General features: G+C 41.8%; 1 protein-coding gene across 2 annotated transcripts in view; it reads right to left on the bottom strand.

The window, feature by feature from the left end:
* Positions 1-583: 583 nt before the first annotated feature.
* The window catches only part of gng12b (guanine nucleotide binding protein (G protein), gamma 12b), a 76,118-nt gene continuing 60,846 nt past the window's right edge, over positions 584-15,855 (bottom strand). The window contains exons 2-5 of one of the 2 annotated variants that reach the window (XM_055944093.1): positions 14,275-14,531; positions 7,463-7,516; positions 7,254-7,362; positions 584-3,382 (exon numbers count right to left, since the gene is read on the bottom strand). In XM_055944093.1, the coding sequence (XP_055800068.1) occupies positions 3,257-3,382; positions 7,254-7,346 (219 nt within the window). In that variant the 5' untranslated portion in view covers positions 7,347-7,362; positions 7,463-7,516; positions 14,275-14,531 and the 3' untranslated portion in view covers positions 584-3,256. The remainder of the gene's footprint in view (positions 3,383-7,253; positions 7,363-7,462; positions 7,517-14,274; positions 14,532-15,855) is intronic. The other variant, XM_055944092.1, reaches the window with a different exon arrangement.

Genomic DNA, 15,855 nt, shown 5'->3' on the forward strand with positions numbered 1-15,855 from the left:
CCTGGTTTTTGCCTGTAACATCAGACCCTGAGAGAGAAAAAGAGACTGACAGACAGAGAGACAGAGAGAGAGAAAGGCCACTGAAGCACAGGGATCGTCACATAACAACCAGACCTGCCTGGACATTGGGGCAGAGAACAGGACAAAATATGGCGGAAATCAGAGCAAAATGGGAATGTTTACAGATAGGTGACTCACTGACGTGGCACTAGCTAGTCTATTAGTGGTTGTGACAATTCAACAATCTATCCTCTCCACTTGTTCAAATGTATCTGATAATCATTGTAAGTATTTTTTTCTACACACTTTTTATTGTGCCAGATGCATTTACAAATCACTACTAAATCATTAAAATTGTGTATTTAAATAAATTCATTAAGATCTACTAAATTTAAGAAGGGAAAATTGGGAATAAAATTGTAATCACTTGAAATAGGAAATATATCCACATAGACAGTACGTACTAGAGACCAAATTAGCATCCGGTATGTGTCACAGAGGTAAATAAACATGTTTTTCTTTAAAACTGCAAAATCCATTTGCAACATGAATTAAGTTGGCAAAAATCAATGCAGCACATGCATCAAAATACCACAGGCCTTTTATTGTAAATATAAATGCAGTGACATAACAGTGAGAAGAAGCAAGTGCAGAAACACATCATACAGGAACACGCAACTTTAAGCAAGCTTTCAAAGCCACACAGAATATAATCTCTTGTGGACAGACTACTTAACGTAAATAGTATTTTACGTGAGATTTTCGATTGTAGGTTGCCAAGATTACACAGAATATGGAGGCAAATAGCCTACTATGAGGGGACATTTCAGTTGGTGCTGCCGTCTGTCTCTATATATAGCAGTCTATAGTAATTATAGGCTTTAACCCACAGGTGTAAGAGCAACTTATTGTATTGCCAATAATGATACTGACAGATGAATAGCGACAAGCACTTCAAAGATGTGCTCCCTGCATCCACTGGGGATGTATTGATTCAGTTGTTCACAGTATTAGTATAGTGTTGTTTGAGGAGTGTGGCTAAAAAGGTGTAGTGAGATGTAGAAACGAGACTACTTTAATACTAAGGCCCTGGCTGGTTAAGCTGGGTCATGTTCATAAGGTAGGAAAAACAAAGCGAACCAGGTATGTACTACCTGAACTTGTCTAATTGTTTTAGTTTTCGGTTTTGCTATTGTCCGCCCTAATGAACACGACCATGGTCTCCGAGTTGCCTTTGACAGTCACGTGCACAGACAAAAAAAATATTCTCCCAAACACACAATAACAATTATTATTCAACGCATGACCATTCTGAGAGTTGAAAAGAAGACAATGGAGCAGCTATTGTAAACATGGAATGTTCACACTCAAGAAGAGATCGTAATAACAGTTGTCACAAATTTCACGTTGGATCACAGAATCCCTGTCAGAATAGAAGTCGTACATAAAAAGTTATTACAGTGAAACACTTTAAAAGCACTGGCAATAAAATACAAATCAGAAAACCTTTACATTTCTAGCTTGGTACCAGATCTGTTTGTGCTCTTGCTTACTCCATTGATGTCCTTGTCAAGCCAGTTTTTATCTTTGTTTGCCACTACAATGTGTGAAGGAGTTGGCATGATAGCACAAACAGATTAGCATCCAGTTTCCTCTGGTGCTGGTACAGATGTAGGATCGTAATTTTAGCAGTTTTTCACAGTAGGAAAATAATCCTGCAGCAACAGGAAATATGAATTATTATGTGGATTATAGTTAATGGACATTTTTGATACATTTTTAGTTAGGGCAAATCCAATTTGACATTTTAAAGTGAAAATTACAAACTTTAGAACCTTTTTAAAACCTCAAAAACACTGCAAGTTTGCTGTGCAGGAAATGTCCTGTAACAACAGGGTGATCAAATTACGATCCTACATCTGTACATTGGATAGACGTGATTGTGATCTTAACTTCTTCTCCTTCAGCCAAGTAGAGACATCATTATGGAACAACAACTTTTACATCAATGTAAGGCATAGTAAAATAATTTAAAGGGGTTACATGGTATCTGCAACACTTCATATTGATGCTACATTACCTATCTACTGTACTACATACAAATAAGACAACTATGCAAAGTCACAAAGTTTGGTTTCTAAGGCAAAGACATGGCAAATTCACAAGAGATAAATATTAGTATTAAAGTTTAAAGAGTCATTCTTTCATAACAAAAGACATAGAAGTGGGATAGTTCGAATCTACCCCCACCTGAAAATGAAACGATCTCTGACATCTTTGCAGAAACAAAACAATGCTGGTTAAACCTGCCAGTTCATGAGGCTATTGCTGCAAGCAATACGCTTTCCCTTACAAAACGACAGGCACCCTCTCCTGTTGTGACGGGACATTCACAGTCTGAGTCCCAAATGGCACCTTTTTCCCTTCAGAGCACACATTTTAACCAGGGCCCATAGGGCTCTGATCAAAAGTGGTTCACTCATTAGGGAATATGGCGCCATTTGGGACACAGACATAGCTTACCAGCCCATCAGCACTGGTTTTAGAGTCCTCCTGTGTCATGGGACTGGGTGATTTACATCATGGGGTTATTACAGGCTTATCAGTAATATACAAACTAGACTGATTGTTTCCCAAAGAAGCTACTGTGGGGACTGATGACGTAATCAGGAGCTGAAAGGTTTAACTAGAGTGTGGTGCAAGTGCAATGCTTTATACTTTTGGGCCATTGGCATTATTTATGCTCTGGCTGATGTGAACATTACAGAGTTGGGAACCCCTAGTTTAAACCAAGCTAGTATTTAGTCTGCATAACATGAGATAACAATCTAAAAGAACACCAGTCTCTGTTGAGAGGAGCCTCAGAATGAGCTTTCATTCTTTCATGACTGATTGAACTAAACTAAAACATTGTTTCTGGGTTACCAATGACCTGTTACATTTTGGCTCATGGTGCTATTTGGTCTTAGTTGTATCTGATGAAGAGAGAGCACACCAATGATTCTGATCCTACCAAAATGGCACTTGTTTATAAGAGTCCAAAAATGGCACCCTATTCCCTATATAGTGCACCATTTTTTTACCAGAGCCCTATGGGCCCTAGGATAACATTTGGGAATAAACCGAAAGCACAAGGAAATAGGGGGAGTGGGGCTGGGCTGGCCTTAAGGCAAATAGTGTACCGGTATTAATGTCATATTTCTCTCTATAAAATAATATACAAATAAAATGCAAAGAGATTTCAGCTGTCCCACTACTATAATATAGTGCACGGCTTCTTGTCTTTGAAGGGGTTTTCAGAGGCTGGGATGCCCATGAGTAGAGGGTCGTATTTAGCATGTTCTCCACAATAGTGCATCAGGTCTGCTGAGGCCTTGGACACCTACGGGAGAGAATAATACAGCAGGTTACTATCGGCCTCAGATGAACACAAAGAAACAGTCAGGTGGCTCACCAAGGAATGTAGTTTGTGTCCCTGAGAGATGCACATCCTTGGTAAAGACTGACTACCCTAAATCGATCCTCAACAGTTTATGTAGTGGAAATATACACTTGCTTACTACTTATTATGAACCAATGTACTGGGGATGTATTCTAAATCTGACCACAACTCCATTTTGCTCAATCCCTTCCTATAGGCCGAAAATCAAACAGGAAGTACCCATGCTAAGGACTATTCAACGCTGGTCTGACCAATCCACGCTTCAAGATTGTTTTGATCACGCGGACTGGGATATGTTCCGGGTAGCCTCAGAGAATAATATAGACGTATATGCTGATTCGGTGAGTGAGTTTATAAGGAAGTGTATAGAAGATATTGTACCTACTGTGACTATTAAAACCTACCCTAACCAGAAACCGTGGATAGAGGGCAGCATTCACACAAAACTGAAAGTGCGTACCACTGCATTTAACCATGGCAAGGCGATTGGGAATATAGCAGAATACAGAGTAGTCATTCCCTCCGCAAAGCAATCCAACAAGCAAAATGTCAGCATAGAGACAAAGTGGAGTTGCAATTCAATGGCTCAGACACGAGACGTATGTGGCAGGTTCTACAGACAATCACGGACTACAAAAGGAAAACCAGCCACGTCACGGACACGGACACCGACATCTTGCTTCCAGATAAACAAAACACTTTCTTTGCCCACTTTGAGGATAATACAGTACCACCTACGCGGCCCGCTACCAAGGACTGTGGGCTCTCCTTCTCCGTGGCTGATGTGAGTAAGACATTTAAATGTGTTAACCCTCGCAAGGCTGCCGGCCCAGATGGCATCTCTAGCCGCGTCCTCAGAGCATGCGCAGACCAGCTGGCTAGTGTGTTTACAGACATATTCAATCTCTCCCTATCACAGTCTGCTGTCCCCACATGCTTCAAGATGGCAACCATTGTTCCTGTACCCAAGAATGCAAAGGTAACTGAACTAAATTACTATCGCCCCGTAGCACTCACTTCTATCATCATGAAGTGCTTTAAAAGACTAGTCAAGGATCATATCACCTCCACCTTACCTGACGACACAACAGTAGTAGGCTTGATTACCAACAACGAGACAGCCTACAGGGAGGTGGTGTGGGCTCTCGGAGTGTGGTGTCAAGAAAATAACCTCTCACTCAACGTCAAAGGAGATGATCGTGGTCTCCAGGAAATTTGGCTCCCCACCTATAACCCTCACAAACTTTTACAGATGCACAATTGAGAGCATCCTGTCAGGCTGTATCACCGCCTAGTACGGCAACTGCACCACCCACAACCGCAGGGCTCTCAAGAGGGTGGTGGGGTCTGCACAATGCATCACCGGGGGCAAAGTACCTGACCTCCAGTACACCTACAGCACCCGATGTCACAGGAAGGCCAAAAAGATCATCAAGGACAACAACCACCCGAGCCCCTGCCTGTTCACCCCGGTACCATCCAGAAGGCGAGGTCAGTACAGCTGGGACCGAGAGACTGATAAACAGCTTTTATCTCAAGGCCATCAGACTGTTAAACAGCCATCACTAGCACAGAGAGACTGCTGCCTACATACAGAATTGAAATCATTGGCCACTTTAATAAACGGAACACTAGTCACTTTAATAAAGCCACTTTAACTTCTTATCGCTGGGGGCAGTATTGAGTAGCTTGGATGAATAAGGTGCCCAGAGTAAACTGCCTGCTACTCAGTCCCAGAAGCTAAGATGTGCATATTATTAGTAGATTTGGATAGAAAACACTCTGAAGTTTCTAAAACTGTTTGAATGATGTATGTAAGTATAACAGAACTCATATGGCAGGCAAAAACCTGAGAAAAAATCCAACCAGGAAGTGGGAAATCTGAGGTTTGTAGGTTTGCCTATCCAATATACAGTGTCTATGTGGTCATATTGCACTTCCTAAGGCTTCCACTAGATTTCAACAGTCTTTAGAACCTTGTTTGATGCTCTACTGTGAAGGATGAGGGAATAAGAGCTGATTGAGTCAGGTGTCTGGCAGTGTCACGCGCTCACTCAGGCGCGCCCCGTGAGAGTTAGCTGCGTTCCATCGCATTTCTACAGACAAAGGAATTCTCTGGTTGAAACATTATTGAAGATTTATGTTAAAAACATCCTAAAGAATATTTCTATACATCGTTTGACATATTTCTACAAACTGTAATGGAATGTTTTGACTTTTCGTCTGGCCTGCGCGTCATCAATTTGGATTTTGGAACTAAACGCGCCAACAAAAAGGAGGTATTTGGACATAAATTATGGACGTTATCGAACAAAACAAAAATGTATTGTGGAACTGGGATTCCTGGGAGTGCATTCTGATGAAGATCATCAAAGGTAAGTGAATATTTATAATGCTATTTCTGACTTCTGTTGACTCCACCACATGGCGGGTACCTGTATGGCTTGTTTTTGTGTCTGAGCGCCGTACTCAGATTTTTGCATGGTGTGCTTTTTCAGTAAAGAAAATTTGAAATCTGACACAGCGGTTGCATTAAGGAAAAGTTTATCTAAAGTTCCATGTATAATACTTGTATCTTTAATCAATGTTTATTACGAGTATTTCTGTAAATTGATGTGCCTCTCTGCAAAATCACCGGATGTTTTGGAGGCAAAACATTACTGAACATAACGGGCCAATGTAAACTAAGATTTTTGGATATAAATGTGAACTTCATCGAACAAAACATTCATGTATTGTGTAACATGAAGTCCTATGAGTGTCATCTGATGAAGATCATCAAAGGTTAGTGATTAATTTTATCTCTATTTCTGCTTTTTATGACTCCTCTCTTTGGCTGGAAAAATGGCTGTGTTTTTCTGTGACTAGGTACTGATCTAACATAATCAGATGGTGTGCTTTCGTCATAAAACATTTTTGAAATCGGACACTGTGGTGGGATTAACAACAAGTTTATCTTTAAAATGGTGTAAAATACTTGTATGTTTGAGGAATTTTAATTATGAGATTTCTGTTGTTTGAATTTGGCGCCCTGCACTTTCACTGGCTGTTGTCAAGTCAATCCCGTTAACGGGATCTCCGCCATAAGAAGTTTTAATAATGTTTACATATCTCGCATTACTCATCTCGTATGTACACTAATGTTCAAAAGTTTGGGGACACTTAGAAATGTCCTTGTTTTTTAAAGCAAAGCACACATTTAATGGACAAAAGAAGGCCAGCATCCCAGAGTCGCCTCTTCACTGTTGATGTTGAGACTGGTGTTTTGCGGGTACTTTTTAATGAAGCTGCCAGTTGAGGACTTGTCTGTAGCCTTTTAAAATTATAAACTTGGATTAGCTAACACAACGTGCCATTGGAACACAGGAGTGATGGTTGCTGATAATGGGCCTTTGTACGCCTATGTAGATATTCCATTAAAAAATCTGCCGTTTCCAGCTACAATAGTAATTTACAACATTAACAATGTCTACACTGTATTTCTGATACATTTTCTGTTATTTTAATGGACTTTTTTTTTCCAAAAACAAGGACATTTCTAAGTGACCCCAAACTTTTGAACGGTAGTGTATATACTGTATTCTATACAATCTATTGCATCTTAGCCTATGCCGCTCTGACATTGCTCATCCATATATTTATATATTCTTATTCCATTCCTTTACTTAGATTTGTGTGTATTAGGTATTTGTTGTGGAATTGTTAAAGAGAAGGTCAGCGAAGGCAGTTCTTGCAGGATGAAAAATGTAATATCATATACGTACAGTCTATTTAGGTCATTCAAGTTATGGGTTATGTTTGAGAAGCATACCTTAATCCTCTCAATGCTGGCCTCTATTCTCAGCTGCTGGACTGTCCTCCTGGCATGGGCTATGTTATTGGAACTCTGCATCTTTGAAGACATGATGGTCTTCACACACCTGTGTTAGAACACACATACTGGACTCAGTACTGTATAACACTATGGAAAAGAATGACTGACAATAAATGAATGAATTAATACATGAATATTGGATATACCTTCCACAATTCTGGAGTAGTGGCAATTTTTCTGTGTGGCTTTATCTGGAGAAACTAAAGAAAAGCACAATAAACCATCATTAAATCATAATTTGTACATCCATATAGGGCAGCAGAACAGACAGTCCCTGTATAACAGTCTCATAAAAGATATCCCAGCTACATCAGCAGGCACTTCTTACATCTTTGTACAGCAGATGGTGTGTTGGAGAATAACCCAAGATGGTTAAGTGCCAGGAACAGAACTTTGACAAGCTGTCTAAGCTGTCTAAGCTGTTACTCCACTGTCCTTCCTCTCCAGAGTAACTTTCCAAAAGTGACAGTCGGAAGTTAATCTGCAATTTACTACTCAACCAACAACCTACAAACAAGCTAACACACATAATCACGCACAGACTGGCATAGACGAAAGTGGTTGCACAACCCACACACAACATGGGAAGTCTGCATTGGTCTTAGCACTGCACGGTATACCAAAACTTAGGTAGTATTTCAATACAAAAAAATAACATTCGATACTTCTGTCAAATGTGTCTCACGTGATTGAGAGGATCAAGTCTGTGGGATCAAGGATCGAGGATCAAGGATCAAATGCAGCCCCTTCATAGCGTGAAGAGCAAAGTGCCTGCTCCACTCCATTCATTGCTAGAGCTGTCTGGGCTGCATTGTTAGCTCCCCACTCATGCTGCACAGAAATTAACACACTTCAATAATGCAACACGGCATGTAGAAGTGTTGAAACTGTTCACAAAACAATGTCCATACAGGCTAGAACAATGCAAGACGATACCGGTAGCTTCCGGTTTTAATTGTAGGCTAATGTTCCTTGCTAGCTTACAGCTGAAGCAACATCAATTCACTACCCTAGCTTTGTTTGTGCAAACCATACTGCAAAATATGCTGATTTCAAAGCTGATTGATTGTCACAAAAAACTTTGTTAATTCACTTCATCTCCCTCACCCCCAAAAACTCATTCACTTCTTCACTCCCTCGCTTCCAGTCTGGTTTCCAGTAGAATCCAATAGTGTGTGATTGCGGGCTGCAATTCGGGGTGTTCCTGTATGTGGGCATACAGGTATGTGGGCATACAGGGCATACTGTATGTGGGCATACAGGAACACCCTTGAGCATCCCATTGGTTCCTTCATAAACATCCCCCCTCGAGCATCCCATTAGTTCCTGCATAAATGCCCCCCCTCGATCATGACATCTTCATGCTTGTGTTACACTTTTGAATGTGGGTCAAAAGGAAAATACAAGCATTATCGCCCCCGCCTCCTATGTACTGGAGTCCTCCTTACTAGCTAGTGGGAGGCAGGGGCAACACCGGTAGACAGTGTCCTTCGCACTTGCCTGCCGAACACCTGCCCTCACATTCGTTAAGAGAACTGCAGAAAAACAGTGCCCGACATGCAAGGGCAAAGGATACTGTCTACCGGTCTCCCCGCCTCCCGCTAGCTACTCCGGTATGTGGGAGGCAGGGGAGCGACACCGTGTGTTAGATAACTAGCTAGCTTGTTAGTTAGCGACACCGTGTAATAGCTGGCTAGTTAGCGACACCGTGTAATAGCTTGCTAGTTAGCGACACCGTGTAATAGCTTGCTAGTTAGCGACACCGTGTAATAGCTTGCTAGTTAGCGACACCGTGTAATAGCTTGCTAGTTAGCGACACCGTGTAATAGCTTGCTAGTTAGCACACGGTGATCAATTTTGTTGATCAGTACAATGAAATAATATGTTCTCCTAGCAGTAGCCATTGAAATAGATCCTAAATGGAAGGGATTGTTTGTCATCTGTGGCCCCATGAAATCAGATAAAACAAGCTCAATACTCAATGCACACACTCCTAGTGAATAATATGCATTCACCTGTATTGTGAAAAGACCTATGCTACATCTTGATTTACTCAGTTTATCAATATATTTACCTATTAAATAAATGAATACCATTATGTTGTTTTGTTGTTAGATTGGTAAAAACTAATTGATTGTATGATTGTATAATTGATTCATTAATGCATCCATGGTTGTCTAAAAAAAAAAGACATACAAATGTTCAAATGTAATGGTATTGAACTCAAAAGATGGCCAACGATTGAACAGACCAGTAGCTGAGTTTATCTGTCTGGATCAAGTGCCATTTGGTGACTTTGGCTAATATGGCTTCTTTTTTTGTTGTAGTATCGTTTTGGAATCGAGTATCGTGACGGTATCGAGTATTATGATACTAAACCTGGTATCGGTATCAAAGTAAAAATTCTGGTATCGTGACAACACTAATTGGTCCATAGCAATAAAGAAATTGCCTGAGAGGACAGGGCTGTAGTGGGTCTGTACAGTATGTAGTAAGAAAGAGACTGCCCGGGTGCTGGGACTGTTTAAAGAAGAGCGACCAGTCTGCCAGGTTTCCCTCTCACCTTGGAACATGTGGATCCAGACTGACTGCACGCACACACACACTCTGGCACGCCCGCACACACACCATGCAGGTCATTTGAGAAGCATCAACAATAACCTTCGTATTGAGGTCATCAATATGTGATCGCACTTCTATTACAATGGCTGAGAGGTTTATGGAGGAGGAAGACGCACGGAAGGAAGCTGAAATGGAACAAAGTAATCTGCAGCCAGCCACAGCGCAGCTGAGTACAAACTGGATGGAGAGACCTCCCTCGGAAGCATACATCTCTCTAATCACCCTACCAACCCACTCCTTTCCTCTCCTCCTTCCCTTCCTTTCCCTTCCTCCCTCCTTCATTCACAGGAAGATGTATCCCCAGCCAGACAACCAGTTCAATTCCCCTCTGAAGTATAAATTATTAAATATGTTCCGGTTTTAAAAATAGAAGAAAGCGGAAGAGGAGAGAGCTGCAGAGGTGGTTAGACACCCAAACAGACAGGAACATAAAGATTTAGTACCACAAGGAGTAAGTATAGGAATAGAAACAAAGTATCCTGACAAAAAAAACACTTCTCAACCGTCTCAACCACAGTCTCAACACTCTTTCCTTCACGTGAGGATCTTGAAATAATCAAAGACACTTCATCCTCTTCCACACCGCAGCTTTCCTTGAATTAATTAATCTTTCAATGCTCTGAGACACTTCAAGAGCCCTTCAACCTCATGTCTGCCTCAGTGCCTTTTGTGTGCTTGGCTTGGCTAGACACAGGAGTGGTTTAATGTGCATATCTCTGTTATTTGCGCAACAGTGGGTTTTAAAACACAGCCAGACCACTACACTGACCAGGCGATGGTAGAGTGAACACAGGAAGAAGGCCATAATTGGAGGGCTGGGTCAGACAAGGGCTACTAACCCAGTGTCTAACTAATGTCTGCACCAGACTGAACGTGACGCTAGCAGCTAGGGCTTGGACCATAAAGAGGAGGTGCTTGAGGGTCAATGGGCTGAGTGCCACTGTGTGCAACACTAACAACTAGCTTTTGTCTAGTCAACTCAATGAAGTGTGTTCAGTTGGTGCTACTTTGTCTTGACCTTTATTTTGTCTGACCTCTCAGTGATGTCATAGTAAAGGAGGCTAGATGTATGGATCAGGTTAATGCTGTAGGCAATACCAAAGTCAGACTAAAAGGAACTGTAGAGGCTTCAAATCTAATCATATCTTATATCTACTTAAAGAAAGTACAGAAGAGTATTAGTATGTGCAGTATTAGTGAGTGCCTAAAATGCCACACTATACCCTATGTAGTGCACTACTTTTAACCAGAACCATATGGCCCTTGGTCAAACGTAGTGCACTAAATAGGGACTAGGGTGTCATTTGGAACGTAGTTTTCGAGTCATTCTGTGAAACAGCTGGGTTTCATTGTGCATCTGTTTTTAGATGGTCACGACCAGGGGTTCATAGGATTTATACCGGATAGACCCTCCACACCTGATCAGACCGTGCTGATTGGCTTTCCTCTAGGAACCGCCTGGTTGTTTCCCAAACGGCACCCTATTCCATATTTAGTGCACTACTTTTGACCAGAGCCCTATGGCTCTATGGCACCCTATTCCCTATATAGTAAACTGCTTTTGACCAGGGCCCTATTCCCTATTTAGAGCCCTATGGGGCCTGGTCAAAAGAAGTGCACCGTATATAGGAAATAGGGTGCCATTTGGGACATAAGTCCTGACTCACTGAGGTCCTTCCCAGGCCTCTGATGTACCCTGAAATAACTCTCTGTTCCTGGGCAGGAAATAGCCACAGTTGGGCGACCCCTGTCGGAAGTGCTGGGGGGACTAAGTCTAGGGATTCACAGATTCTCACTTTACAAATAATAGCCAGTCAATAGGACCACCTCCCTGCTTTGCTCTCTTGTCCAGGAAAGGCAGCCAAGGGTCAGGGATTATCTGTAGGAATGCCATAGCTAGCATCCCATCCTGCTACCCAGCCACCTCTCTGGACCACAGATTGGAGTCTTTAGTAATGCCATCTACTACAGCACACTGCATCATTGATACTATTCATATACTGCTCTGAGACCACTGAGGCACTGCTTTCATGTGGCTGTAATGTGGCTGCTGTAGTGTGACTCTGGTGTGTACACAAGTGGGTTGTCACTACACCAGAAGAAGCAGGTTTCTGAGAGGTCAAACGAATGACGAGCTCTGACCTGTGGTGTGTATATAATTATGACACTACCTGCTTCTCTTTAGACATTACTACACAGATAAACCACATCAACGGTTGAGATACCTAAGACCTACTTTGGTAAAACTATGGTCTTTAATATGGTTACTTGTTATAGATATTATCAATGACTTTATTACTAATACACTGTGTGAAATAGACACTAGCTATATTCAGAGATTGAGGGATAATTGTAAGAAGAGAGAATTGGCTGAGCTGTGAGAACAAATCTCATATCATCTATTATCAGCCTATCTATCCTCTGCACTACTACTGAATCAGAAGCTAACCCTGCCACCGTTACACAGTCCCTAACCGCCAGTTCCTAACTGGTAGGCCAATGGGAAAACCAGTCCCTAACTGGTAGGCCAATGGCCATGAGAGAATAAGCAGGTCCTTTATCTATCCTCCGCACTACTAAACTGCCTAGCAACAAGATGGCTTGGCCTTAAGCCTGGGCCTAAAAATGTGTCTGAAACCTGATACTACAATGATAGTACAATGAGCTCTCAAGGCTCGGGGGACATTAGAGCCCCACAGGAACAATACAGACGTGTTATCAGTGCGACTAGATGCTTGACGCTGCCGGACTGACAGTGGGTGATGTGCAAAATGGAGGGACCAAAAATAGGGTCCGGGAGTAAAAAAAAAAGAAAAGAAAGTTGAACTGCACCCTCATGGGTGCTAATCTCAGACAGCCTGATGCTATCTGGGACTGGGAGACAGAGCAGGCAGCTAGTTAGCCATGCAGGGAAAAGACACAGGCTCTCTGATCTAGTGTAAAAGCACCACCCATAGAAAAACAAACATAGTACACTCAGAAGAACCTTAAATGGGATGGTTCTTCGAAGAACCACACACACTCAACACCTTATTTTATGCAAATAAAGTATTGATCCTTATTTGCATATTTCCCAGGGTACCATTCGAGTAAATATTTTAGTTACCAATACCACCCAAGACTGTGTTTGCTACTGACAGACATGGTGGTTGCATTCATTCATTTTCAGTCCTGTGGCCTTTGCCAAGTGAGATCCTAAGTGAATATATCATTAATAATTCAAGTTAAATTCTTTAAGACAATACAATGCATATTACAATGCATATAGATCTTATTTTGATGGCCTAGTTTTAGCCTAATACAGTGGCCTGAAATGCATGGTTTACAGGCCACATCATGCCTTGCAAGTCACAGTATGCTGGCTTACAAAGTGATGTCTAACTCATATTGGAGAACATTTGGGAAGAAAAAAAATCACCAGCCACCTGGATTCAGAATGACTGCCAGGGTTGGGAAGACTAAGATGATACTACATATAAACTAAAGTATTTAAACTGGAATAACCATTTCAGTAACGGATGCAAGTCCAACTACTAACAGATTGGATTAGTTTAGAAAAATGTATGTTTATATTGGAGTAACATAAGATTAATAAAAAACATAGATATTGAAACAAATCATTCTAATAATCAACCTGCCATAGAGCATGCTGGGAAATATAATAAAGATGGGTGTGGTTTTGTTTCAACTCTGGTTATCAACACCAACAGTGGGGTTATTTTATGCCACTGAATGTTAATTGAACTCTTTAGTGTTCATTTAACTATTGAATCAACACTAGAAACTGAAAGATCTACACTAGTTAACACTGGCCAATTTGCTGTGTGCTATGAAAGGAACACATCTGCAGACATTTCAAGAACATTTCAGAATTCTGAAGAACTGTAGATGCAATGCAACAGGAATGACAGTCAAGCAGGTTTGAGTATTGACCGTAAGAGGTGCCATATTGATTCTAAGTGATAATGATGATGACAGATTTACTGTGCAGTTATTTGTTGTTCAGACTGTATAATGGGGAATAGTGAGGTGCCATTAGGGAGACAACAAGGTGTTTTATTTACAATCTACTCAACCGGATAGAAGGGTTCTTAGCCACTGAGTCACCAACAATGCAGTTTTAAGAAAAATAAGTGTTAAGAAAGTATTTACTAAAATAATCTGAAGTAAAAATCTATAAAAAATCATTAAAGAGCAACAATAAAATAACAGTAGCAAGGCTATATACAGGGGATATATGTTCTTCCACAGAGCTCTGTGAAGGGAGGTAGTGAATTAGGTGGTCGGCTGAAGTTAAACCCAGAACAATAATGTCTCACACAGACTCTTTTCTCACCCTTTCCTCCGTCTCTTCCTTCCCACCTGGGCTTCATGGGAAGGCAATCAGGTTCTCTTGTCTTTCAGTTTCTGTAGTGTATCTCACCAAGAGTCACACATTCAGAGTCGTGCTGTGTGTGGCCTGTCCCACACAACACAACAGACAGATTCCCAATCAGTCAGAAAGTGATCAAAGCTTTGTGAGTAGATGTCTTTGATGTAATATTTCCTAAGACACAGCAGCAGTCCATCTATGGCTTCCAGCGCATGTACACCCTGCAGTGAGAGGGAAGGTGAACAACATCCATGGATTAAGTCTTGCTTTGAAGTGTATTTATCCTTCATATAATACATCTGTGAGCCATCAATAGATGGATGACAAGCAAAAGAGCAAAAGTCAAGATCCCAGGTGTGTTTACACATTGACATTGATGTGCATAATTTCCTTTCAGGAAGCATACTGTATATTTTATCTTCATTCAACATATTTGTTTTTCATTCGATCATTATCAGTGTCTTCACAAAACTGGGGTCATATGTAGCCTAGCAGTAAATATGAGAACATCTATGCACACTATTCTTTCAGCAGGCAACAGGGTGACATGTGAGAGAGGGAAGGAGAGAGTGTCTGTCTGGAGAATAGTCAAAGGGAGAATCTGTCTGGCACAGTGTGTATGACCAGATGCCACATCAATGAAACGCTCCACCATCTGGTAATATTAATACACAGTGCACAAACACACAGACACAGACACACACACACAAACACAAACACACAGAGGAGGAGAAAGGGCGCAGGAACGGGGAGGGGTGTCATGCAAACTAAATCTGTTGCATGCAGTCCATTTACCTTGAAGCTGCGTAATGAAAAGGGTCTCGCACGCAACACTCTCTCCAGGTCCATTAGAGGCTGTTTATCTTACTTTAGAACAATCAGGACAGCTAAGCAAATAAAACAGGTTCTCTCTCTCTTTGCTACCCAGCAATGGAAAAGCTCACAAGCTGGTAAGGGTGGTGGTGAGGGACATTCATTTTCATGTGTTCCTCTATGTTTCTTACTTGCTTTAACGTCATTCGGCATACTTTCCCGAACAGCTACAATTCATAAACACCTGTAAACATTCTAGCTGTCATCATGCAGGATGACCTGAAAACAAAGGCTCAGCTCAGAGAGTATGACTGCTGCTTGGCTTGCAGAGCGAGTGATACCCTCTCGGCATGGTTGAGCATTACAGATCAGATCATGAACTTTTAGTCAACCCTGTCTGCTCTGGCACATCTCAACACTAAGCCTCAGTGCTATGCCTTATCTATTGTATCCATCACAGCCAAATGACACCACTTGCAGGGAAGTGTTTGACTGTCTCTCATCCTTTTGTTAACCTGCCCCTATCATGTGTTCTGGCGTCGGCTTTAGAGAGATAAAAGTGTGAGGGTTGAGCCAGTGTTGAGGAGGGCTGAGTAGGGGAGGGCTGAGGAGGGGAGGGCTGAGGAGGGGAGGGCTGAGGAGGGGAGGGCTGAGGGGGGGAGGGCTGAACAGGGGAGGGCTGAGGAGGGGAGGGCTGAGGTGGGGAGGGCAGAGGAACGCTGAACAGGGGAG

The sequence above is a fragment of the Salvelinus fontinalis genome, chromosome 14 (assembly GCF_029448725.1).
Source record: "Salvelinus fontinalis isolate EN_2023a chromosome 14, ASM2944872v1, whole genome shotgun sequence".
Taxonomy (NCBI): Eukaryota; Metazoa; Chordata; class Actinopteri; order Salmoniformes; family Salmonidae; genus Salvelinus; species Salvelinus fontinalis.